Source organism: Clinocottus analis, unplaced genomic scaffold (genome assembly GCF_023055335.1).
Source record: "Clinocottus analis isolate CAN_PGR_092001 unplaced genomic scaffold, fCliAna1.0.p SCAF_4, whole genome shotgun sequence".
NCBI lineage: Eukaryota > Metazoa > Chordata > Actinopteri > Perciformes > Cottidae > Clinocottus > Clinocottus analis.
Window position 1 is genome coordinate 23273643 of NW_027176153.1, and position 27223 is coordinate 23300865.

General features: G+C 44.3%; 1 protein-coding gene across 11 annotated transcripts; it reads right to left on the minus strand.

Moving 5' to 3' along the window:
* Window positions 1-26458, minus strand: cd34 (CD34 molecule). Of its 11 annotated transcripts, none has more exons than XM_068597815.1 (13): window positions 25976-26089; window positions 23620-23798; window positions 17240-17437; window positions 16951-17008; window positions 16703-16809; window positions 16227-16319; window positions 5853-5921; window positions 5426-5739; window positions 5159-5236; window positions 3385-3496; window positions 3203-3255; window positions 2964-3113; window positions 1-2125 (listed from the first exon to the last, which is right to left on the minus strand). In XM_068597815.1, exons 6-13 carry the CDS (start codon window positions 16288-16290, stop codon window positions 1931-1933), a joined length of 1035 nt encoding a protein of 344 aa, XP_068453916.1. In that variant the 5' UTR covers window positions 16291-16319; window positions 16703-16809; window positions 16951-17008; window positions 17240-17437; window positions 23620-23798; window positions 25976-26089; the 3' UTR covers window positions 1-1930. The 11 variants fall into 11 exon arrangements, with proteins under 11 accessions (XP_068453916.1, XP_068453915.1, XP_068453919.1 ...); XM_068597814.1 differs by having other exon boundaries at window positions 16227-16397; XM_068597818.1 differs by lacking the exon at window positions 16227-16319.
* Window positions 26459-27223: the final 765 nt, after the last annotated feature.

Genomic DNA, 27223 nt, shown 5'->3' on the forward strand with positions numbered 1-27223 from the left:
TCATGTTTTAATGCTAGTAAAATGAAACAGTCACATTGAAATGTTAACAATGAAAAGATACAAAATGAATTTAAAGGACAAATGTGAGATGTTCAATGTAAATACCAGAATATGTTTTCTTTTTAATCCAGTTCAGCTACAAAATATTGTGGTTTCCTTTTTTGTATTTCATCTCTAAATGTCGGCGTTGGCCGTTAGATGTTCTCTCTGACGGCGTCACACATATTTATTCATATGGCATAGGGGTCAAATGTCATCGTGGTGCCACAGGAGTACGTATTTTAGCACAAAATAACATGAAATTAACTTCTTTGGCACACAAACGAAACACAGAACATGAAAGTCATCATACTATACACACTGTTCAATAGAATACTGATAGTAAAAAGAGCAAACGCAGTATATTGAAAGGAGAATAACACGAATGGATGGGCAGAGTTGACAGTAAGAGGCTCTGCGTCCGAGGCCTTTATGAGTCTGTCGGTCTCGTGATGGAGAGGCCGATGACATCACCACAGTTTGTGATCGATGGGAGATTTTCCTTCATCTCCAAGAAAAATAATGTGATTTAAACTTCGATACTTCGCGGGAATCTCGGTGAGCCGTCAGAAGTCGGACGCTTCTCACGGCTGTAATGTCACATTCAGACTCGTCATTCATTCAAATCCCTTTTCTTTCACACGGACACGGGGTTCTCGCAGGTTTTTTTCAAGAGATGATATTCCAGAAATATGTTTTTTCGGGACATTTCCATGGACGATCTGGTTTAGCAGACGAGACGTGTGCCTTTTCTGTGGTCGTCTATGAAACAGCCAACGATTATAACAATCGATAAAATCATCTTTTAATGCTTGAAAATGACGACTAATGGATTATTAACGGCCTTATCTGTTTATCACACCATTAATCTGATTTACTGGTGAAGTCTTTAACGAGGCTAATCACATTTTACATTAGCAATGCATTTTATTTTAAGTAAAAAAGTACTGTACAGTACAATTAGCATTGTTTACTGTTCAAACAGCTACCATGTGTCACGACTTGGCAGTGTGTTCACAGCGGTTTTCCACAACATCACCAAAAAAACTAAACTACCATCTGAATGATACGATCCTGAACATAACTTTGTCTTGGGGCGTTCTGCTCGATATCTATATCCTCGTAGTTTAATCTCCAGCCCTGACACAGTTAGCGAGGGAAGCTCAGGCGCACGTGCGGCTGTACAAACAGTCGGCAAAGTAAACACTAACACACACGTGCACGATTACACAAAGCAGCACATGCATTCTCACACAGCCGATAACTCAATCAGACAAACAAGATCAGAGCCCGATGGATTTTCCTCTCTCTGAGTGTGTAAACGGATTTCAAGGCAGCGTGATGTATTTCCTCTCTGTCTGTCACGGCTGTACAATAAACTAAGGAACTATTTAATTGGTGTGTTTACGAGCGGAGGGGAGGGGCTGGGTCGGACCTTCAGACGTCAGACCCTGCTTTGTGTTGACAGGCCCACGGCTGGGGCTCCAGAGGCGCCGTGCATCATGGGAACCAGCGCTGACTAATGCTCAAATGCACTTTATCCCCCCCCTTGCCCCTCCCACCCTGAACTGCCCATCTCCCCGCCTCTCGTCTCCGGCCTGACTGTCGTCAACAAACCCACGGGGGAACCGAGCCTTCGTCATTCATCGTCCGTCATCGTCGTCAGACTTTAGTTTTCCGGATGTTTTATTGAGGCTCGTAGCCGAAGAAGAGAGGGAGGGAGGCAAAGAGGAGCGTTGATGGAGGAAATTGTTCTAGTCCCTGATGTCCACATTCAAGTGGACTCTCTGTGATTGGGTGAGGATTCAGAACAGGGTGTGTGTGTGTGTGTGTGGATGGGTTGTCGTGTGTTTTTCGCGGGGTCGGTGTTTGGGTTTATTCGCAGACCATTTCACAGCTCGGTGTCCGCTGTCTTGGTGGTGGAGTGGCCGTTGGTGGGAGGAGGAGGAGGCGGGGTCTTCTCCGCCTCCGGGGTCTCTCCGTTGATGCTGGGCTTCTCCGGGGTCTCCAGAGGAGGGTTGAGCGGGGCCACGGATACAAGAGTGTTGCCCTGGTTCTCCTGATCGGCTGGATGGGCCTCCTCCGCCTGCAAATACAAAACACAAATGAACTCGTTATGGGGAAGGATGGACGGGAGAACGTCAACAACACGTGAGGGTTATGATGCGTATCGCTCGTAGGCAGAGAAAGTGAACGATAGTGAAGCCTCATTTTCCTGTAAATTAAAGTCTCCATCACTAATATAGCAGCCAGGATATTCCCTTTCAGAACATGCATCGTTTCCGTATATTAAAAGGAACATAAGCTTCACTTTGTGATGTGTTGTATCGGTCCTTGGATCAAAAATTATAAAGGGTATAAAAACAAAGCATTTAATTTAATGATTAGACACAGTTCTGTAGGGTGTTTGAAGACACACACACACTTTTCTACCATTACGTATGAACACACACACACACATCCTCTAATGTGTTGTGTGATATTGCGAGTGCTACAGAGAAACAGCTGTACTGCTGTGAAGAGTCAGCTCTGCAGAGGAATAAGGCATATACTTGTTTACGCTAGCGTTTGTGTAAATACCTACCAATTTATGACCTGCTTTTATCTGTTTTATTTCTGTTTTTTAATCTGTACAGCACTTTGTGAGCTCTTTGTCTGTGAAATGTGCTTTTTCAATGAATTAATATTATTATTTCAAATGTAAGACATGTCATTTTTCACAAGCAGCATGCATGGTCAGCAGTGGAAATGTGCAAAAACTATTTGAACCAATGGACTCGAGGCCGAGTGAAGCGTCGCCGAGGGGCAACTTCTGCAGAGTCAGCGGGAACGCGTCAACCAGGAAGTTGGTCAACGAGGTCCGCGGGGAAGGGGGGCAACTTATCGGATGTTGCAGATCCGTTCTTCACAGAAAAAGTGCTCACCAGTCTCACTCCCTTGGTGTCGGTCCTGCGTTGGCATTTGAAGTAACCGAGCAGGATGGCGAGGGCGGCGAGCAGGCCGCTGACGAGGATTCCCACGAAGACGGAGGAGCCCGACGACGAAGACGGGGTTTCAGTCTTCGTCACACCCAGCTGCAAAGAAGTTGGAGACATGGTGTTGCGGTCAAAAAAAGAGGCAAGTGTGTGAAATATTCCAGCTGCAGCATCTGGTGCTCTCTCACCTGGTCTTTCAGCTGGTCACTAGTGAGCGCTTTAGCTAAAGTAGCCAAGTTAGCTGCAGGGAAAGTGGATATAAGTGGATATTAGAAATGCATTCGTAGTATTTTCCACAACAATATGTATTAATACCTCAAATGAAATAAACTGTGCATGTGCAAGTTATTGCATATCAATAGATACACACCGTCCTCGCTGGCCACCAGCGCCGTGTTGCCGTTTTGGAAGATTTTTAGATGACAGTTTTCCTTGTGGCACCATTCTGCAGGGTTCGCCTGAATAACGCGTTTAGTTTTTTCCTGTAAGAGAAGATGAATATGTTAAAGGCAATATGCACGATACATACTCGTGCTAATTCACAATAGCTGTGTGAACAAAATAGATTAATGTATTTTCTTGTAACGCATCAAGTGAAATCAAGCATCACAGAGTAAACATTGTACATTTTTCTCTGTGTGTCTAATTTAAAAAGCAAGATTTCTCTGATTGGGTCAAACTTAACTTAACTCAAAACTAGCCAACGCCTGAACAAATCTCACATCCTGAAGAGTGACATTTAAACTCTTTTTGGGTGATCATCAAGGCCAACAAATCCAGTGTGTGTTCATAAATTTCCCCATCAGTGCACGTTGGCCTGTGCGTGAGTAATGGAGACAAAACTCTGCTGACCACACCTTCTTTTTTCCCCACTTTGAACCTGGGCTATGACATCATTGCATTGCGCAACTTTAGGCTCTGCGACTTGAGATGGATCTGTGATGTGATCCAGACGGCGCTCAGCGCTCCCAGAAGAGCAAAACCCTGAATCCTCGGCTATATTGGAGGGAGGGGAGAAGGGGGGGGGGGGGGTCGGCCCACAGCTGGACTCTGTGGAAACACCCAGATCTTTGAGGCAGGAAGGAATAATAAAAAAATAAAAACTCCGCAGGGCTGAACATCAGTATCCTGGAATGAAACCTTCTCTCTTCTCCATCTGTGTTTGTCACTTGTGACCCATCACATGTTCCTCTGTTGACTCACACTCCGCTCCGCTCGACCTCACGTGGCTTCCTCCGGTCACATTTGGTTTGCATTTGAATAAAACCAAAAGATTTAGAAGTAGAACAATGTTTATATGTTGTCGTATCAAACACTATGTTTTATAGCAAGCGATGACTTTGGGGTTTAGAGAGGGTTTAAAAAAACTCTCTCATTTTCCACTACTTCAGAGCATTGCTGCTTTATTAAATTGGTTTAACTCATACATGCTGTTCCTTTATCGTTCCATTTACTCATTCCTGCCTGAAGAGAATAACCTTGTTTTTCTTCCTATACGTGCATTTTAAACTAATCATCAGCTGACTAAGGCTTCTGGCACCCCAAATGAATTCCAATACTTGTGTTTATTGTATGTATTTGTTCAGAAAAGTCTTGGGAAAAAAAATAATGTATATCTGCAAAAAAAATCACTTTAAAAAGATATTTGGATCATAACTATGAACATCCAGCATGATATGAGCCCCAAAAAATGCCTCCTTCAGCGGTCAGTAAGACACCTTTTAGGAAAGATTAGCACCTGAAGAATCAGAATCTGCAACAAAAATCACAATAAAACAAAGTCCTGACCTGTTAGGAAGGAGTTTCAGTCAAAAAACTGTGTCGTTTGGTTTGAAAATGGAAAAATATGACGTATTTTATGCCAAAAGATTGTCTGAATGGGGCATGCTGGGACTTAAAATGGGCGCGGGAGGATTTTCGCTTTCAGTAATATTAAAAACTGAAAGCCACACCCTTGCTCTTCCTCCCTTCTTCTCGAGGTCCCCGAGCGAGAGAGGAAATATCCGTCTCCCTGTTCATTAATTCAAGAACACAGTCGTAAGATTTACAACGCCCGAGGAATGTCCGCCTTCATCGGGGCCATGTTGTCGACTGGAACTCTTTAAAACACGTTCACAAGATAAAAGAGGTAAATTCGTACTCACACAATCATCTGTTTTCACCGTAGCCTTGACGGCATTACTTTCTGGAACGTCCTCCTCCCCAACACACATCACATCGGGCTTTGGAGGGAAAGAAACCAGGTGAGAGAGGCGACAAGGTCAAGAGAGTAAGACGGCACACTTTGCATGTACGGTCGCAAACCGCAACACCGAGTCATCCATTTATAATCACATATAATCACAAATATCTGTTGAAATATGAAACAAAAAGAGCCGGTCTTTGGGTGGTGTGTACGGACGGGTACTCACCACCACCGTTCTGAGAACGTGGGCGACATCCGGGATCACTTTGACTTCGACAACGGGGGCGGCGGTGATGACATCCGAGGTGCCCGAAGTGTCTCCGTCCTGGCTGTTGTCCAGTGCAATGCTTATAATGGTGGCTGGGAATATACTACTTTGAGGAGCAGCAGAAGCGGCATCGGCAGCATCAGCAGGAGCAGCAGGAGCAGCAGAAGCAGCATCGGCAGCATCAGCAGGAGCAGCAGAAGCAGCGGACTCTCCACCGACGGCAACAGTCGGAATAGCGACTCCATCTTGGGCGGCGGTGGCGACCGCCATCGCTGAAGAACAGAATCCAAGGACATTGCTGTTTATACGCAGGCTCATTCTGGAGGCGTCGAGTATTGAAAGTACTGAAGTGTCAAGTTACGGTGCAGCAGGTTCATCCACCTACCAGGAGTGTCTGCAGCTAGAGCTGGTGCATCTGTTGTATCCGCTGGATCATCTTGACACATCACCTCATCTGTAAGGAAGGAAGTGCAAGAGACACAGAGAGAGGAAGAGAGAGAGAGCAACTTCAACACCTTGACTTTCCCTTCATGAATCGATGCTCGGCGACGCCTGCAGGAATGTAAGATTGGCCTGGCGAACCAAACCGCGTGCCCGGCTTTAAAGATGCCAAACGGATAAAAACACATAAATATCCTTAAAATATGTATTGATGCCTTTGAAGTATCTGTCAATAGCATCTAAATTATGTGAAGCAAAACTGAAGTAGCCCACTAATACGTGTTAAGGTCCAATCAGAGTGCACGCTGCCAATCAAACAGAGACAACTGATTGTTTTGGTTAGCATCTGAGGCTAACGAGGCTAACAGATATGTAATCCATGTCATCCGACACGAAGGAGACCAATGCAGTGGGTTTACAGTCCAATGTCGAACCAAAAACTATGCTGCAATCAGAGGAAACATGTTTTTGGTGCGCTACTGTTATTTAGGTCATTAAACATTTATAATAATGAGGTGAATTTACATGTTTTGTGTGCTTGCAACCCCATAAACATGACTAACTTTTGACACACTCTGGAATAAGTTCCAAGCTCCTTGTGGGAATGTTAGCGCCCCAAACAAAAGGTAGAGTTGCATCATTATATATTATATATGTACAACACTGTCTATGGATCGGGCTCTGTGTAATACCTCCGCGCCCCACTAGAGGGTCGCAAGTTTGAGAACCACTGCTTTTAAAATGTCACATGATGAAACTCTGCACTACGTTCCACTACTCCACTGTGGACCGAACCACATCAGACGGCCGTGTGAGAAATATCCTCGTGTTTTTCAGCCGGGCCCCGCGACATCAACACGGAGCCTTCGGACCTCCAGTCTCGACACAAACACAGAGAAACATCCATAACACTCCTACTGCGTAAACACAAGAGTCTCTCCAGAGGGTTTTTAATGGGCTCAGAGAACCGAGGCTGCAGACATACGCAACCTCCGGGTTCAGTTCTGATCTTCACTGCCGCGCGACATCAAGTGGATTTCCTGCCGCGGCTCTCCCTCATTGAAGCTTTCAGTCTGGGTGTTCCAGTCTTTGACGTGGTGTGTGTGGTGTGTGGTGTGTGTGGTGTGCGGTGTGTGTGTGTGTAGCCATCCTAAATGCAAAGAAACTAAATCAGAGTTTAAAGAGAGAGAACGACGCTGAGTGGCAGTTCAGACGCAGCATTCTTTGTTCGCTTGTGGTCGGACAAATCCACTGCAATTATAAAGGCTGCACACAAAGACAGATATATCGCTAACAAGTGGATTATGGCGGACGCTTCAAGCGCCTCGCAGCAACATGTCTGCTGACAGCAACACAAAGCCACTTGCAAGTTTGTTTCCCTGAAGATTTACGGGACCACAATGGTGATTGTTGACATGCTGCTGGAATGTGCTGCAGCTAACGAGATGCTAGCGTGTAAGCCGACCCGATGTACTTCATACTTCACAGGGAACTCCTAAACTCAGTGGCCTTCTATACATATTAATATCACACATAAAACAAGCCTAATCCTTTAGATGATTGTCAAGAATTTTACAAATGGAATATTATATGTAGTTTACCAGGAGGGTCTCTTGCATTTTACGTGAATTTAGCTTGTTTCTGTTCAGTAAGGAGAGAAATGGGAATGAAGATAAAAAGCATAAAAGCATTCTGACTATCTGACGAGCACTCACGGCTGTGGTTGGACTGATGTATACACAAAGGACAGTGATGAAATAAGTGGAGACGGGAGTGTTTCAGGGGTTTAGCTCTCAGTCAGTTGGTGGACTATACATTTCCACGGCGTTCAGACTCGGGAGAGAGCCGGGAAGAGAGATGATAAGGTGGAAGAGGAGACTGTGTTTCATCATCAATTCATATAATGAAGTTGTTTTGAAAGCTACGCTTTTTTTTTTTTACATTAGGTTATGTTTCCTGCCAGACAACCGCCTTTCAACCCTCCTCTTCCTCCTCCTCCTCCTCACTGGGGAAAAGCCCTCCAACTCCCTCTTCAACACTTACAGACACTCCCTCATAAGTTCATGAGCACAACAATCACACAGCTGGAGAAAGTGCAGAGTGCATCGCATGCTGTGGAGGGACTGCATGTGTCTGAAATGATGATATTAGCATGTTATGTTTGTTTTGTGTTCACACATTTGTGTTTTGCGGTCCAAAAAAGCTGAGTATGAAGCCATAACAATCCATATATTATCACCTAATAAGTTCTTGTGAGGGTAAAGATTATATCGAGTGGTGCAAGGATGATGTATTGGATGCTAGTGTTGCAATAGTTCCCTTGAAAAGGGATTTTCCCATTGGATTATATAGATTATTGCAGAAAACAATCTCTGTGGCAAACACAAGTCTATTATCCTAACTTACACATTTTCCTCAGCAAGATACATTTGACAAATGAAGACCAATTTAATGATCATTCAGCAGTAGAGAGCTAATGTTAGCTCACCTTCAGCTAGCACAGAGTGCACGAGTGGACTGTTAACTGCACACGATGCTCTGCCGGCCTTTTATCACCCTGCGCTATGTTTCAGCTACACGCTGCTGCAGCCAGACAGATTGTGTGTTTTTGTGCACTTTAGATAAAGGGTTGGTATCATTTGAGTAGCGCTAGCGGGTCCCATACTCAGTCACTCGCCATGTCCCTGAATTACTCATTTGTCACAGCCTTTTTCCCCCATTCTCTCCCTGAGCCATCCTGACTGCCATTTGTTACTTCCTGCCAGATTTAGGGTGGGGAAGAGCAGCAGAAACAAACACAGTCACACCTGATTAAACGGGTGCAGTCGGAGGGTACGAGCAGCGGCGAGCAGCTGCAGTCGGTGTCCCGAGGGAGCTCTTTCCCTCCCTGAATAATGTACTGTACTGTCAGAGGGGCTGTGCGCTGTCTGACATCATGGGGACGTAAAGGGGGAGGGGGGGAAGCTTCAAGCTCTAAATCTTGCATTTGACCTCCACCCAGACCACAGAGACGACACCTTGGCTGTCACTACGGGCCACACCCTCCCCTGCCTCACTTCTCCATGACCGCTGCATCCAGATGTCCACGAAAGAGCCTGAGATCTCCCCCGCTAGTCTGTTCATTTCATTCCCGAGCAGGAGAAATGTCAGGGCAGTTTCACTTGGGAACTTTTCTGAGACTCACATACAAGACATGCTTAATTAAACCTGTGTAAAAGAGTGTAAAAGACTTACAACTGGCCACGTTTTCGGACTCATTCTGTTCGCTCCTTCCTTTCCAAGACTTCCCATTCAAACTGAGTAATGAATAATTTTTTCATTTCGGTAAATTGATCCTTGGAAATGCGACACTTTGGCTCTTTGAAATCAAACAATTAGAGTTAAATAGACTTTAACGCGTCACTTTTGCACTTTAAAACCATTGATGCCTGTGTTTTATGTTTTATCTCATTTTTAAATGTCTCATTTTAAATTAGGATGTCCTGTTTCTATACATGTTATACATGTTTTTATACATGTTATTATACATGGTATACATGCTTTTATTCTTGTTATATAGGTTTTTATACATGTTATACATGCTTTTATACATGTTATACATGTTTTAATACATGTTTTCAGACATGTTATACATGTTTTTATCTGTTACTGATGTCCTAAGTTTTTGTTGCAAACTTAATTAGTTTTTTTTTACAATGACAATCCTCATCTTAATCCTTATCCTTAAGAAACAAGAGCAAATCCTCACATTTCAGCAACAGATGAGTCACGATGCTTTGTCGGCCTTCAGGCAACAGTTCTACAATCACAGTAACAATATCTTTCAGGTAATAATGTCAGCTCACAGCTCACCACAAATAACACATTTTCCAACTCCTCAGGCTGTGCAATCAAATAAAAAAAACCTTGAAAACCACACAAAGTCCACTTCACTCCTACTTTCTGCAGCGACAATCCAAAAAGAAAAAGAAATAACGCAGGAACACGCGGTGCGCGCCCCCGAACGTGAGAACTATTTTGGTTTCCCCCACAGATGGGTGGCAAGCGTTTACTTTTCCGCCCTGCTGACGCCCCTGGTGTTTTTAAGAAAATAAAAAAAATTAAAAAGGAATTAACAACAGGGGTTGGAATGTTATCCGTGCACATGTTAGGACAGGAAGTGGCTGTCTCGGCGCACGGCGTGCAGTGACCTCTTCGACCTGTCGAGGTGAACACGGGGTTTACGGATAACACACACACACACACACACGGGTGTGCAGCACTCTGCATCATCGTGGCTTAATGTATTGAACATGTTACTCTGACATTTGCGTTTCCTTCAGGGTTTGTAAAACCAAAAAGACGGAGGGATGAAAAGCAGAGAATAAAAAGGTCACGTTATGATTGACAGCAGCTACTGACCCTTGTTTTGATTCAACCTCTAATTTACTCATTAAAATAGTTTCAGCAGTGCAGTGAAAACTTAAAAACCTGTTTCCAAAACAATCCGTCCATTTTTTTTTGTTTCGCGGATTAGCGACGAGGAAACACCAGCTGCTCCCCGCTCTGTATCAGAACCGGCACCGGGCTGCAGGAGCAGATGTGCATGGACGGATTCCAGCTGCTGTTTTTACATGAGACCGTGTGTGGGAGGGCGGGGTTGTGAAAAGATATCGAAACCTATGGCCCCGCGCAATGTGGCTTCGATACGATTGAGGCTATAAGGAGCCAAAAGTGGGAGGGGAAGATTGAGAATAGCATGAACGTGAGCGCCGTCCAGATTATACTGCAGTAAAATGTGCACAGAAACAGAGTTTACACACACACAAAACAAATGACTGGTCCAAACGGGTCTTGTGTTTTCAATTAGGAAGCATTAAGCTTCACCGGCATACCTTTTTTTTTTACCAAACATTCATTATCAGGAGCATTTTCCGGCAGTCAAAAGGTCTCTGCCAAAGCTCATTAAATTGCCTCAGAGGTTAACAGTACATCCCTCCATAAATACAGCCCTGCCAACATACACTCGGGCTCAAGAAACAATTAGGATTACCAGCTTTGCCCGGGGCGAGTGGAATGCCACATCGGGCTAGTAAATCTAGAAACTCATTTGCACAATAAAAAATAATTAAAACATTGATTTTTTTCTTCTCTCCAGGTCTGATGATGGAAGCAGCGAAAGGTGTAAGTCATCTTGCTTCCTTTCTTCTTCCTCGTGTCCGTTGAGAGTTGTATTTGCGCAGTAAGATAAATTATAAATCATGCTTTGGCAAACGCATGACCTGCCCTGCAGAGGAAGGCAATAAGAGGCAGAGTATAGGGCGGCCATGTCTGTGCTACACTGTAAAAAACAAACGCCTGTGAAATTTACTGTGTTAGTGAGCAGTAACCTATTGTAAACTATTTCCCAGTAAAATACTGTGTATTCATTCAAATATTACAGTCGTCAAAGCTTTACTGTAAAAAAGAAGAATAAAAACACTGTAGTAATGTGGTAAAATCACAGTAACCAAGAAAATACTGTAAAAAAAAATCATTGCACCAAGAAAGTACTGTAGAAAATGACAGTATACTATATACTGTGTTTGTTTTTACAGTAAGTTACTTGTCAATGGCTGCCAGTCAATTTCACAGTGCGCTTTTTACAGTGTACAGTAAGATTTGTAAATGTCACATTGAGCTAGCTGGATTCACGTATTTGAATAAAGATTAAACATGACAATTCACGTTGGTCTTTGCTGTGACTTGATACCCGCTAACAGACTGCTATAACAAAGCTTTTCCCAGTTTTTACTTCGTTACCGTACTTAAGTACATTTTTACGTATCTGTACTTTACTTAAGTAAAAGTAATAGTGCGTACTTTTTACTTTTACTGTTACATTTTGCAGCTATCATCAATACTTTTACTCCACTACATTTCTACAATATGTTATTCGTTACATTTTATGAATGCCAAATGTTGGATTGTGTTGCTGTTTTCAAAGTTTAAACCAATCAGGTAGCTCTATCAGCTCCAAGGACAGCAGAGTGTGCATTTGTGTGTGTCAAATAGTACTTAAAAGTAAGTACTTTTCACTTTTACTTAAGTAGGATAAAGGCAGCGATGACACAAGAAGCAGAGAGCGCTCACAGGTTTCTTGTTTTGTGTATTTCACACAATAATCATCGGGCTCGCTCATTAGCCGCGGACATGTTGTGCGCATGTGGCTGTTTTTTTTTAATCAGATCAGTGATATCTGGTATTTCTCTGGCTTGTCCCGCCAATTTTTATGGTCTGAAAATGAAGGAGAAACAGGAGGAGAGGGGTGGAGAGTTGGAGAGGGTGGAGAGCCCCCGACCATTCATGCTGGTAAAAACTAAACAGCTGTAAAATTGCAGCAGGGTGCCGAGGGAACGAGGAACAATAAGCTCACTAGAAACAGCAGTAATTGGAACAGGAAGGTTTGAACGCTAACGTAGCGTCTGCTTTTCATTAAAAATTGTTTCACTGCGTAAATATTGTTGCTCGATGATCTATTTCTCAAAGTCGGCTCCTTTTTTTCTGGGCAGATCGTTTGTTCGCGGCGACAGGGGTTTTGTTTTTCTTATCGTTCATGTGTTATCTTTGGAGAAGCTCTTTAACCCGTTGAAAACTGTGGAACCAATTTTGCCTCCAGACCTCCTTCTTCTCCTGCGTAGGAACCCCAAATTAATTTCAATACTTGTGCTTATTGTATGTATTTGTTCAGCAAAGTCTTGGGAGAAAAAACTATATCAGCAACTATGAACATCCAGCATGATATGAGCCAGAATCACTAAAAATGCCTCCTAGAGCGTCAATAAGACATCTTCATGGAAAGATTAGTACCTAAAGAATCAGAATCTGCAACAAAAATCACAATAAAACAAAGCCTTGGCCTGTTAGGAAGGAGTTTCTGTCAAAAAAACTCTGTCGTTCGGTTAAAAAAAAAAGAGAAATGACGTATTTTATGCCAAAAGATTGTCTGAATGGGGCACCCTGGGACTTAAAATGGGCGCAGGAAGGTTTCCAGAGGTAAATAAAGATAATGCCCTCCCCTCGTTATGCTGATTATCTGATGAGAGCGAGCGGACGACGACGACGGCCGCGTTCGTTGTAGAACAGTTTAACGGCTTCAGCTGTGGTCCGACCCGACGCGCTCGCGTGTAGAAGAAATCGCTGAAGCTAATTGGCAGTCTGACAAAACACAGAGGCTCCAGGTTTAATTACTGTGTGCGAGCTCACGTGGCTCCGGAGCCATAACTTTGGGCCCGAGTGGACACACACACACACATACACACACACACACACGCCCTAGCCTGACATAAGACCACTATCTGCCAAACGCTTATATAACGAGACCCACACCCACCGGCAGATGACGTGAATCCATTTTGCGACTTGGGACTGAAGGAATGCTGGTCGATAGCCGGCAGCCATGAGAGAAAAAGAGAGAGAGAGAGTGAGAGAGAGAGTGGCAATATTCTGCCCTTGTTTACATTGGCAGGGCGAACGCTGAGACACAAAGTCTTGTGCATTTCTGCGCAGACAGATATGTGTTTAATCCGGACATTTTCTCTCTCGCATTTTCACATTTTCACCCAGCCGTCCGTGAGTTATTGTGTCTATTCTTCCTTTTGTGGTCAATCAGTTCAGTTCACGCCATCTTGAGGCTCAGTGAAGGCCACTTGTGTGTGTGTGTGTGTGTGTTACACAAAGCATATCTACTGAGCATTGATGGCTTAATAAGCACAGACGAACACGCACGGACCGACTCATTCATCTTGGCCCGAGGCCCTGCGTTAGAGACAGAAACGCTTCATCGTAGATGACAACCTGAAATGAGCGAGACGCTTATGTTTTATGTTTTTCCCCCTTTTTTCCACGGCAGATTTGAAGCTTGGCCCCCCCCCCCCCCCTCCCAAAAAAAAGAAATCTTCAAAACATACTCCAAGAGGCGATGAATGACATCATCCAACATCACAGTCCATGCCCCGTTTCTGCACTGCATATTTGCACGGCTGCATAGCTACTAGCTGACAGCCGTGAGAAGCGAGAGCACAGACGTAATCTGTTTGCCGGAGACTCTGGACGACGGCGAGCTCGTCCACACGGCGAGGACGTTTGCTCTGATTAACAAAGTCAAACACACTCAATACTCAAGTGCATCAAAGGCTCCATCTTGCCTCGCTTGCTGCATAAATCTGTGTTTTAACCTTCACATCTACACCGAGAGGTTCACCAGATGCTCGTGTTATTAACTCAGTTTTGCAGCCTGCAGAATCTGCATAGTTCATATTGTGATGCCACAATGTCTTTGACTCATGATTACTACATAAATAATACTTTTTCCGCCTGAGTCCATACACATGTATTACATCCATTACGTTTAAGGATGTTCAAGTACTTTTATACACACTTTCAAGTATGTTGAAGTCCGTTTATACACATTTTTAAGTATGTTCAAGTACGTTTATACACATTTTTAAGTATGTTTGAGTACTTTTATACACATTTTTATTCCATCTGTATATTTAATATTCTTCTCACTATTAATCTGTTTTCCTACCTTTCTACTGTGTATTTATATCACTTGATTTTTATCTTTATTTACTTGTGAGTACTGCTGTAATCCTGTAATTTCCTCACTGAGGGACTAATAAAGGATTATCTTATCTCATCTTATGTCTTACAATAACGAGGTTGGTTTCCAAATGCCAGGCAAAGAGAAACAAGGTAATAGTCAAGGCTCTCCTCTGTTTTGCAGAAATATTAGAAAACATGGTTAAATATGACCTGAGATCAGCTGCCACACCCATTCCCCTCTTCTGGGGCCTCATGACATCACTGCCATAAAAAATCTGACTAATAAACCTCCAACAGCACCAGACAAGTCCACCCTGAGGAGGAACTGTGCAGCGGAGCGCCTCCGCATGTGTCAGGACGGAGTGACTTGACAGAGAGTCTTCTTTGTGCACGCCGACACGGCCACAATGGAGCGAGAAACGTTCAAAAAAATGGTTTGTGTCTTTGAATGAATAATGACGCATGTACCGCTGCAGTGACATCGGTTGAGACAGACTGTCTCTTGTGACTCGGACACACAAGAATGCAGGCGATCGGCACAACGACAGGATGTAGATGATGTAGATCGGAGTAATAAAAGTGGTAATAAACCGTTGCATATATTTAAGTGAGAGGTTTTCCCTTTCTTTCTTTATTTTTGGAGCCTCTAAACTCAGCACCTCGTCGTCAGTTGGACACGAGTGTCCACAATGTGGCAGGTCGGTGTGATCGGTGGACTCCTGTTGGATGTGGCGAAGGATCAAATATGGGTCAGCAGACTTGAGACGACACCTGTGCGATATTCCTGCAGCAGAAGCTGTCTGCTCGAACCTAAAACAGAGACGTTTGAGATCCCATTTCAAGCTAATCACGTTCACTGACACCAAAATCCTAATTATAGAAATAACAAGATAAGGTTTTATTCCAATCATCAAAAGCAATTCATACAAATCCGCGCTTGATTATGAGTTGCGACTAAAGACATTGTCGCTGTATCATATGTAAGCTTGCATTTCTCAGCAGGGTGTGCCCAGAATAATTAGATTTGCATGTAAATCTAATTACCATGTGTTAAACTGCTGATGCAGACAGTATGTCGTGTTCCCTTTTATTGTGCAAACTACTCAGCACGTTCCGCCATCTCATGATTTTTTCTTTCCCCCCCGTTAAAAGTAAACTCTTAATTATTTTCATCCGTCTGGAACACTCCTCTACACGCCAAGGTCACCCCAAACATACCTCCCGCCCCCGTGCCCATAGCTGAAGCGCAACGCCATACATCGCCCTCTTTGCAATTAGCGTCGGGCCTCAGCCTGACTTGGAGTGCGTCCACACACATTTGCACGCAGACACACACACAAACACACACACACAGTCGAGCACGTGCAACAGATGAGACCAAACTGATTTTTTACATAAAAAATACATAAATCCCTTCAAAACAGCTCCACCCGGACGCACTGCAGGATGTAAAGCACTATGCTTAACTGCAACTTTTCCACTCCTGAGCAATCCCCTTTGTGTCTGCAGCCGCCCCGTAGCTAACCATGCCTCTTTGCATCTGCGCGCAAACCTCATGGCAGAACACATCAAAGCAAAAAACTTGCGTGTAAAAAAGCCGCCGTTGATGCACAATACAGCATGACGGGAAACAGAATGTTAAGACTCACAGAAGGAAACAGCGGCAACACAACACTGGATGAATACGATTGGAAGAAGAGAGGGAATATTGGAGCTGCAAAAGGAGATTATGGACAATTATAAGATTACTCACTGCTGAGCATGAGAGCGCAGAGCAGCAGAGCTCCGGCCATCCTTCTCCACGTGGACGCAGCCATCCTCCTCTCTCTCTGGTCAGCCGGTGGGACTGTGTGTGTGTGTGTGTGTGTGTGATAATGAGTGAGTGTGTGAGGGCCGGGGGGGAGCAGGGAGTTTCCTGTGAGGTCTAAGTGAGCGGGACAGTTCGGCAGGATAAAGCCTGGCTTGTGTTCTGTTGCTCTTTATATGGCCCCGCTCTCTTTCTGCTATTTCCACACCCCCTTTTTTTCTTCTAACTGCCTGCTTCTAACCGATTCCCCCCCAATGCAACCGTCCCTACGTCCTCCCTTGTCGCTGTGTATGTGTGTGTGTGTGTGTGTGTGTGTGTGTGTGTGCAGCCAGCACCAGAACCAGATGTTCGCGGGTGACATCCTGTTGAGCTTTATCTTTAGTGCGGTTGTGTTTCCTGGCGAAAAAATGTGGAGGAAATACCTGTTTGTGTTGTAACTGTTTTTTCTCGCAATGTGGAGACTGTGGTTGGACGTCAGAGGACGCTTCAGTCGTGGCGGGACAAATAACGGGCGCTTCCACTCGTTGGTCTATGAAGAGAAAGTACATTATGGTTTAAGCGCTACTGTGAACACACATTGGAAATATCTGCAGGCTTCAGCTTGACTTTGACAGGATTTTTAAGAAGTTTTCAGAAGTTGAGCATGTCTTTTTTTAAAAAAAAGATGCACCTGGTAAACAGGAAGCGCTCCTTCTGCTGCCTACATGTTGTGTACGTTTCTGAGAGGCCTGCAAAAGCAGACAGAACGCTCGGCCCCTGCTTTTTTTTTTCCTGCGTCCCTGGACAAATGACTAACAGTAGAGTGAGTCATCCATTGAACTGCACAAGTACACACACACACACACACTCGCATGTACAGTGCTCATGCTTTTTAAGAAATGCCGTAAGACACACACGCGCGCGCTGACGTCATCACAGCATTAATTACACTAAAGCGGCGTCGATGTGCGGTGCGTTACCAGGGTGTGATCGCCGGTAATGTTCACGCTGAGATGGGCCGTTCCAGGGGAGTCGGGCCAGGCCACATCTGGAAGCACTGCGCTGGGGTTTCTGAGGACCGCCTGGAGACTCGCTTGTCAAACAATGCAACCATATGGGGGCCGAATCGAGCCAAGATAAGGTTCTCGTCTGGCGAGCGGGCTCTGCTGCTACTCACCCTGCATGTTTCAGACAAGAGGCGTGGTGAAGTTTGTGAAAGAAAGGCCTTGAAATCACATTCACAATGAAGACAACGGGAGCAAATCCACAACGTCTGTAATGTTGCGACGTAGCAAACACAGACGGTTGTTTTATATATTTTATTCCTATAATCATGACAATTTGTATATGTCTATTGGTTTTATTTAGTGGTGAAAAGAGACCTTTGAGACTCTGATTTGGTAAACAAATAATACTTTGGAAGTCTCTTCCGAAAATGTACGTACCGAATAAGAACATCTTACATTTGCATAATGTTACTTAACATAAAACATCTTTGTGTAAAAAACAACAACAACACTATTTTATAGAAGTATCTCTCTCTTAACACAAACATAAAGACAAACTATTGCCAGAGTCTAGTCATTATTACACTGTTATAAAAGCATTATGAAGGAGAATAATGTAATGGACCTCAATAAGCGAGGAATCTTGACAGAGTATTACAAATATGTGTATATATTTGCATATTCTTCAAATCTCTTACAACTTCTACAATGGCATGAGGTTTGTTGGTGGAGGATCATATTTGCACAGAGCGGTTAACACTTGTTTGAATGTGAGGGATGTGTGTGTGTGTGTGTGTGTGTGTGTGTGTGTCTGCAGCTGATTAGTAAACCTGGCAGGGGAGGATTTCTGACGGATTCAACTTATCTTTTACTCCCTTCCTCCCTCCCTTTAGTCACTCTCCCTATCTTAACATTTGACATATTTTGGTTTATTTGCACAAAGAGTCTTTGTCAAGTGTGTGCGTGTGTGTGTGTGTGTGTGTGTGTGTGTGTGTGTGTGTGTGTTTGTGTGTGTGTGCATTGGCTGTCACGAGGCTCGGGCACAAGGTGTGTGTGACCCTCGGGGACCTGTTTGGTTCTAGTTTCGTTGGGAGACTTTTGGTGTTTTGTGAGTCAGATGGATTCTAGTTGGACGCCTCCATCATAAGAGCATGTGACAGTACAGGCATGAATGAGTGAGTAATCTTGATTACATTAAAAAACGTTTTCTTTTATTGCATTAATTTGAGAAACACTGCAAGAGATTCGGAGGCTAAAGTGAATTTTCCCAATAATAGTCCTGGTGGTGACCGTATTTCCCCTCATCTGACCCTCGGCCCAGGGCGTTTGGTTGTTTTTCTTCCTTCGGTATGTTTCTTCTCCAAATATCCAAAATACAATGAGGTTTATTTTTGACATTGGCTGCCACGAAATCTAAAAAAATAATTGCATGGAGTCTTATGACCTTTATTAATGTATATTCATTCTGCGTCTGGCTGTTGCTTACATTGTTAAATCCCCGTGTTTTAAATTGGGCAATTGCGGCGCTAATGCAATGACATTATGCCAATAGAAAGAGCTCAATATGACACTTCATGACTATGCCACCAAACGTAAAATCAATTTGTTTTGAAAACAAACATTCCTGGAAGTTGACGGGCTTTCCTGCTTTTCTTTTTCATCAGCGTGGATGAGGAGGGCGATTGCAGAAAGACTTCCCAGACACGGATATATATCATGAAGGATTTGACCAATGGAGCGGAGGAAACAACGGCATGACACTGCCGGTGTCTGATTGGTTCCTCTCCTCCCTGAGCATCCTGCTGACCTCCTCCCGACCCCAGACCAGTGAAATACAAACTGGAAATGTATTTATATTCACCCGTCACCCTGCAGCTTGCGCTATCTCGATGCCCTGCTTTCCGTGTGTGTTACATAAGGCCGTGTGAAGCGGGACAGACCTGGACGACTGTTTCCACACCACAATGAAGAGGCAGCGCCGCGAAGGGAGCTTGGTGGAAAGAGCAACACGGAAAGACCTGCGCTGATTACTCTGGAGTTCATCAATGTTGAGCACAGGCGTCTGCCTGGTGGTCTGAGGGGGTGCAAGAGTCTGAACGATGAAGATATGTTTTGTTATGGGGAAATGGAATCGTGCAGCGATCAGTTAAAGCATTTTAGGACATATTAAAGTATTAAAGAACTAATGCAGTGGCTGTTTGGGGCGTGGCTGTTTGGGGGTGTGGCTCTTTACGGGGTATCTCTTATGAGGCGTGGCTCTTTAGGGGTCTCTTTGGGGGCGTGGCTCTTTGGGGCGTGGCTGTTTGGTGGGTGACTATTTGGGGGTGTCTCTCTTGGGGCGTGTCTCTTGTGTGCGTGTCTCTTTGGGGTGTGTCTCTTTGTGGGCGTGTCTCTTTGTGGGTGTGTCTCTTGTGGGCGTGTCTCTTTGGGGTGTGTCTCTTTGTGGGCGTGTCTCTTAGGGGCGTGTCTTTTTTTTGGGGGGGGGGGGGGTCTCTTGTGGGCGTGTCTCTTGTGGGCGTGTCTCTTTGGGGTGTGTCTCTTTGTGGGCGTGGCTCTTTGTGGCACGTGCCTGTTCGGAACAGGCCGATTGTTTTTTGCGTCTCCGAACAGCACCGACTTCAGCATCGCACATTGCACAGATGTACAAAGGACAGAGACGTGACCCACTAAACAGAAACACAACACAACAACACAACATCTTACGGGACATGACGCCATCAACATGTCATCTCCACACCGCTCACAAGTCCTGTAGCGCAAAAGAGACGAAACAGTTAAACAGTTAATATAAGTGAGGCCTCCTCAACCTCTTTTCTTATTACATCATGTTCTGTAAAACCCAAAGAATGTTTCTGTGTGTAAACACAATTTACACACAGTACTGTTTAATATGTCCTGCAGGAACAACAACAAACTAAATATTTGATACAACGCCTTGACAATCTTGTGTTGAGCTGAAGAAACGTTCCCTTTCTTCCTTGTTGACTTACAATATGCGCATGACCTTATTGCTTTATTGATTGAATAGTCTGCGTTGTTGCACTTTTCCAAAACACAGAACCCACTGCCAAAAAGTCCTCCCCCTCCCTTTCTCCCCCCTCCATCTTTAACTCTCCCACTGCCTTGATCCCATACAGATGTTCGTCTTCGGCACTCCCCCTCTGCAGGGAGCGCACAACTTATTGTTCATAAAAATCAATTCCACGGTCGACCCCGCCCAGCGCGCAGAGCACGCACGTTGACTTTCACGAGCGGACGATCATGCAAACTCTCAGTCGGGAACGCAACACAAGCACGGAAAGTTAGTCGACAACTGCAGCACTTTGGGGAAATCCCAGTTCAGAGGAGAGCATCTTAATAAACAAACATAGACATCCACTCTTTCTCTCTCCATCTCTCTTTCTGTCTCTCTCCGTCCCCCAGCTTCCTCGAGTCCTTTACCTCGTTTTTTTTGTTGTTGTTGAAAAAGGGCAAACTCCACAGGCCTGTAACGAGCCCTAATTGGCTGTGATTGGTTGGCTCCGGTAGACATCTTGAAGTGATTTATGTTCAAGGTTGAGAGGGTTGTGAAGGTTGTGTGTGCTTTGGGTCTCACAGATTCTCAGTCATAACCTCAGGAGCTTTAAAATCCCCAATCCAGATTTCCTCTGGAGTGTATATCTATTAAGAGTTATGCATATTGATGCAGGCACTTGCAGAGAATGAGAGCAATGCATTAAGCACTTCAAAAAGGCTTTTAAGAACTCATATTTTACAGCTCCATATGTTTTAATGTGTAACTCCAGATTTTGCAATTATAATAAGTAATCATTTATGGGTCTTTAATGTGCTGGTTATATCACTAATCTGATGTTAATTTGCCTCAATAGACAAAGAGGGAGAAACAAAAGCAATAATAAATAAAAGACTTTTACCATTGCCACTATTCATGTTTAGAAAACGATTATTTATTTTATCTTCTTCTTTCCTCCATCACACCTAAGAGGGGACCACATATAACCACCAGACCAGAGAGCCCCGTCGTAGTGTTGGCATCCTGTAAATACATAATGAACGGTGTGTGTTCTGGACACACACGGCCAGATTAGGTCTGTGGGATTAATTCATCGGAGCGCTGGCGGCCCAGATGGCTCTCGTTGCAGGTATCTGTTCAATTCATCTCACGAGCGCTTCCACATGAGTCAAACTGTCGGTGGGAACAGCGGTCCGTCGGTTAAAAAAAAAAAAAAGTGGTAATTCTCGCCAGGTGTATTGATTGATATTATATTCAAATACAGCTTTGCTGAAACACATGTTAAACATTTGTATTTGTAAGTACTTTTACAAGGATATGAATGAATTTATCTTACCGAAAAACAGGTGCTAACAGTTGCAGGCTCCTAATTCAATGTTTTTATTTACTTTTTCCTGAACAGGCGTGCTTAATGTTACAAGGGAAAGCTATATTTCACCCAGCAAACCATGAGATGGCACTACAGGATCAGGCTTTTTAAAAACCATCCCATCTCTCTCACAAAGGGGACGATAGATTCCTGAATGACTCGACTCTGCACTCTTGTGGCAACAAGAAAAACTAAACGCATCCATCATGTGTTGCATTTACCCAATTCTTCTCATAGAAAACATCTGCAGTTGACTAATGCCATGCCGTGGAATCGTCAACATGCCATACAATGGGGCTGAAAATGTGAGAACATGTGCAATGAAGGCCAAAATATAAGGAATCAGCCGTATTATCATGAAGGACCTTGAAGAGAAGCTGAACTAAACCAATGTGGAGGTGAAGACGGCCAACAAAAGAACATCATGCACCCACAGTCACATCAGTTAGCCTCCAGACTGTATGATGGAGACCCTTTCATTCAATAACCCGCCATAACCCATCTGGAGTGTTTTTTTTTTGTGTGTGGATATGGTGATGAGTGGATGAGGTTGTGTGTGTGTGTGTGTTTTGAAGCAGGTAGCTATACACCTTCTGAAGTGTTGCTTTGGGCTCGCCGGGAGACGCTCGGGTCCTCCGCATCAAATATTCATTTCACAGAAACTCCTAAGCCTTAAATAATTCTCAAAGAAGTGTGCCGAAAAGCGAGCCCTTGCAATCCCAGGCACGTTTCTATCTGGACAATGGATTCAAGGGAGCACGAGGAGGGAGAGTGTGTGTGTGTGTGTGTGTGTGTGTGTGTCGGGGGGAGACAGACAGACAGTGGATTGGATCTATTGTGTGGGCCCATGAACAGATGGGTTGCGATAAGGTGCTATCACCTGATATATAGACAGTGTGCAACATGTTCAGTGAGAACAGATTATGTTAAAGGGAGATTAAAAGCGCAGTAACGTTTTAAACATACACACACAGTGTTAAATATCCTGATTCATCACATTTTAACTTCCATGAAAGAAGGCCTTCTGATTATAGGCCTTCTTATTCTGATTATTATCTATTGATTTTTGTGGACCCCTGTCTTAATGTCAAGTTTTTGAAAAACCTACTTTCGCCCCTCTTCCCCCACCCCTGTCAATCTGTGTGATAACAACCAGCACCTGATCTCATCTGATCTGACCCCGCTCTCATCCAGCAGGACTTTATTCCAACCGCGATTACACCACACCGGATGGATGATCTTGCGCTCATTACCCCGTCCGTATCGGAGACCCTGACTGAACGAAATCTGTCCCCTCTGGTGAGCGTGTGGCAGGTGGTGTGTCGACTTGGCCCCCTCCTCCACCTCTCCGCCCCCCCAGTCCTCGGCCCCGGCGCGCCGATAAGAGCTCAGCGTGGAAAATCAGACAGCGGCGCTCTGGCCTCTTTCAGAAGCGAGCGGGAGAAAATGAGCCATGAAGGAAAATCGGAGGTGATTATCTTTATTATCAGCCGGGGGAGTAACTGTGGAAACGGCGACCTGTAGGGGGGTTGGGGGGGGGAGGGATGCACAAGCTGTTCCAGCAGCATGCTGATTGGCCCATACAAGCTCCAGTGGTAATTAACATCTGCATATGCAAACGAGTGCTTCAGCTAGGGAAATTTGGCAAGCGGTTCTCACCTGCACCCTGTGCCTGAAAGCAGCAGGGAAGCTGAGTGTGTGTCACTGTGTGTGTGTGTGTGTGGGTACAGACAGTGTAGATGCACACACACACACACAAAATCAAATTATGTATGTTCTATGACTTCATATTCATAACACAACCTTGTTCTAGGGTGCACTTCTGTATTTTAATGTCCCTGTGTATTTGCATAGCAGAAAAATACTTACGCCTGCACTTTTTTTTTGGAGAAGCACAGTTGGTATGGCGGGGCCCGAGAGAGAGAGAGGGGGGGGGGGGGCACCTGGGTCGAATGGACGCCACTCTCCTACCTCTTTTGTTTTTTTGCTGCGCCGTGCTGAAAAGAGATGAGGCCACACAACGGGAGGCTGTCAGCGGGGCCTGCTGGTTGAGGCTCATTAGCATATCAGGGAGCAGGGGACACGTCGCGCCCACAGAAAGGCCTCCGATCGTCAGCCTCGCCCGCTGATCCGGGAGCAGTCACGGGGCTCTGAAAAAGTGGCAGAACTTGTCAGAGGGAGACTTTCCATATGCACGAGTGAAGCAGTTAATTAATAGCTGTTCCCCTTTTATATTTGAGCACGCGTGTTTGCACGAATCCAGGGTCTCGTTATGCACCTGTTTCCTCATGTGTGTGCTGTTTTGGAAAAATCACACTATTTCCTGTGTGACTTGTGCCTCTGTGTGTGTGTGTGTGTGCGTGTGTGAAACACATGCTGCTATACGAGTCTCTGACCTGTGAATTATGCAGAGCGCCCGCTGACGTGGCCGGCGTGCGTTGCGCTGTGGTTTTAATGAGAGAGAGAGGCCGGCGGGCCGGCGGAGCAGACTGAGAGTGACAGGCCCGACGACGGGAAGCCAGACTATAAATAGAGCCGGTGCTGAAGGTTTATGACACCTGGATTCACATTCGTTGGCAATTTTCCCTCCGACCAACTTCCACACCACTCTCCATGCACCCACATCTCTTTCTTGTGTCGTCCCTCCGTCAAAAGTGGTATTTTTTTTAAAAAAACAAAATTTTTGTATGCACCTCTCGATGTGGATGATAATTATCCAATTGATCCGTTTTAAATTAAGTAAATTTCTCATTCTCCAAGTATTTTATTGGAGACGTGTGACTTCAACAATACAATGTTATCCAAGGGTTAGGATTCAATGTATTTATTGTGATACAACAAGGTGATATATTGCAATTTGAATGCCCCAACATGCATTCAATTTTGTAATTTGTAACGGGATTTGCATTCATCACAGTTCCTCTAACATCCAACATCAGAGTATCAATCTGAGCCTCTGACTCACATCTTTGCACGTAAGCGATCAATTTAAAATCAATACAGTGTTTTTGAAGAACACAATATCGCAATATTGCAATGCTGAAGTGATTCAACATTTCCCTACAGCCCTGACTATCCCCAGACTTATCCTTGAAAAGCGGATTCTGAACACAACCTTTAAGTTATTGCCTACGACTTGCATCCATAGATCTTTATAATAAATGGTGTGCAGGTAATATATATATATATATATATATATATATATATATATATATATATATATACACACATAGCGTGGTGGGAAGCGCCTTACAGGCACTGATCGGAGGAAGCTCGGGGGGTTTGTTCAAGGACGTTTAGAGTTGTCTCCCATAAATCTAACCCAGGGAACGAGAGCTTTTCAGGCTACAAAAGTACAACTCTGCCAACACCAAAATACACGGGTAACATAACACTTTTCTTCCTTATCAATTACACGGCTACAAAGTGACAGGTGAGAGCTACAAATCCCCAAAGCACTGAAGAAGATCTTGGAACAGTGGTAAAAGGGGGAAAAACAAGACGTTCGCCAAGCGCCAGTATCAGAACGAGAAGCGCTGAGGTCCAACAGAGTGGCGGGGTTTACATAAATATTCCTCAAAATAGAGCAGAAATCACCCCTGGCGTCGTCTTCGTCGAACTCACGTTACTGTAATTATTTCAGAATTTGCCTTGTAATCCAGGCTGAGAATCCTACCCAGAACGAATGGGATGTCAGCTTTATGCAACTATACTTGTAAAGGCATTACAGGGCGTTAAATCCCGCGTGGATTTGAATTGGTCTCAGCAGTACAGGATTAGAAGCAGCGGGGATTAGACCTTCCCCGGAGGAAATATAGGAGCAAGGGGGTGGCCAGGAGACTCAAGATATAGAATAAATATTGCTCGATAACTGGCTGCGATAGGAAGCTGAGAAGCATTGTCTACCTTTTACCAGGACTCCATTCTTCTGTCAACTCACCTTTTGAATAATGTCATGTATGAATGACCACTCCTCTCTCTGTCTATACACAATCAGTTAAATATATTTGACACCTTTATTCTTGTGGTTGCCAAAATGTGTACGATGAAAACAGCCAAAAACCACAATGTGAATGTAAACAAACCGGACCTATAAATAGCCTATGCTAACTCAGTACTGTAGCTGTCACTAGCCTCATTACATTGGCGCGAAACAGCTAGCGCGCGAGTAGCATCCGTTGCTAATTAGCCGCAGTTAGCCGTCTTCCGTTTCAGCACTAAATCACTAACTAAACAAGCAAAACGCTTACTAAACAATCAAAACATGGCACTATAAACGTGACAGAACTCGACACAAATACATGTATGCCTGTGGACCTAATCTCACCTGTAAATATAAAGACAGTCCCAAATAAATGTCGAGCTGTTAGGACTCTGTAGACGTCTCTTCTTGGCTGTCACTTCTTTGTTTAAGACAGTTTCTGCGCCCGTTACATAAACACCCGCCACTGCCACCCAATGGCGACAATGAGTATTGTCCCGCAGCCACAACAGGCGAGTCCACCCGTCACAAAGCAACAGTAACACTTGTAAACTTAAACAATGTTAGCCCTTAAAATGTCCAGGGTGCCACATGAATAAGTCTTTATAGTCAGCCCACTCATAGTATTGTCTTTTCATAAAATACCAAAGGCATCCGTAGAGTTGGACACACGTTGGGGCTTGTACCTCTGGTGGTCATCCTCAACCGTCCGCTGTGGCGTCAATGACCTCGCGGCGCCATTTTGTTCCAGCTAAACACTGACCCGCACTTCCATTAGCAGCCTAATGTGACTGCAGCTCCTGCAGCCTGAACAGACCTGCATTGAGGCAAACGGCCCGCGGTTCAGCGTGTTATAGCCACGGGCTACTCCGTTAGCAGCCGGCAAAGGAATCGAAGGAAGGAAAAAAGGAAGGATAGAAGGAAGAAATCAACGAAGGAGAGAGAGAGAGAGGCTGTGGCAGTTTTGGGTGTTGTGCCTGACAGAGACCGAAATTGGCGACACCATTGGAAAGAGGATTTTTCAAACTGTGAGGCGGGAAGGCAGAGACGGGAGGCAAATAACGTACTGCGAGAGATGAAAGGGGCAGGTGTGTTGGACACAACGGGAACGTGGTCACATGGAGGTCTGGCCCGCTGATCAACACGGCCATCAGCAACAGCAGGTCGTACCGCTTCTCCTCGGAGGCACCAGTCAGTCACATCTCAATGGACGGGAGGCCCGATCCCAATCTGCTTTCTGATTGTGGGTATTTATTTTATCGTTTAACTCCCTGATTTGAGTCAAAACTGCTTCAATTTTAAGATTATGTTTGATAAATAAATCATTAAACTATGGAAGCCCATTTCCGCCACACAAAAAAATAAAAAATGAGGACAAAAAAAATAAAAAATTAATCGCAAATATTTTTTTTGTACACACACATATATATATATATATATATATATATATATATATATATATATATATATATATATATATATATAATAAATATTTGGACAAAAAATAAATAAATAAATGAGGACCCCCCAAAAAAAAGATTGGCGATTAATTATTATTATTTTTTTATTGTCCTCATTTTTTATTTCTAAAAA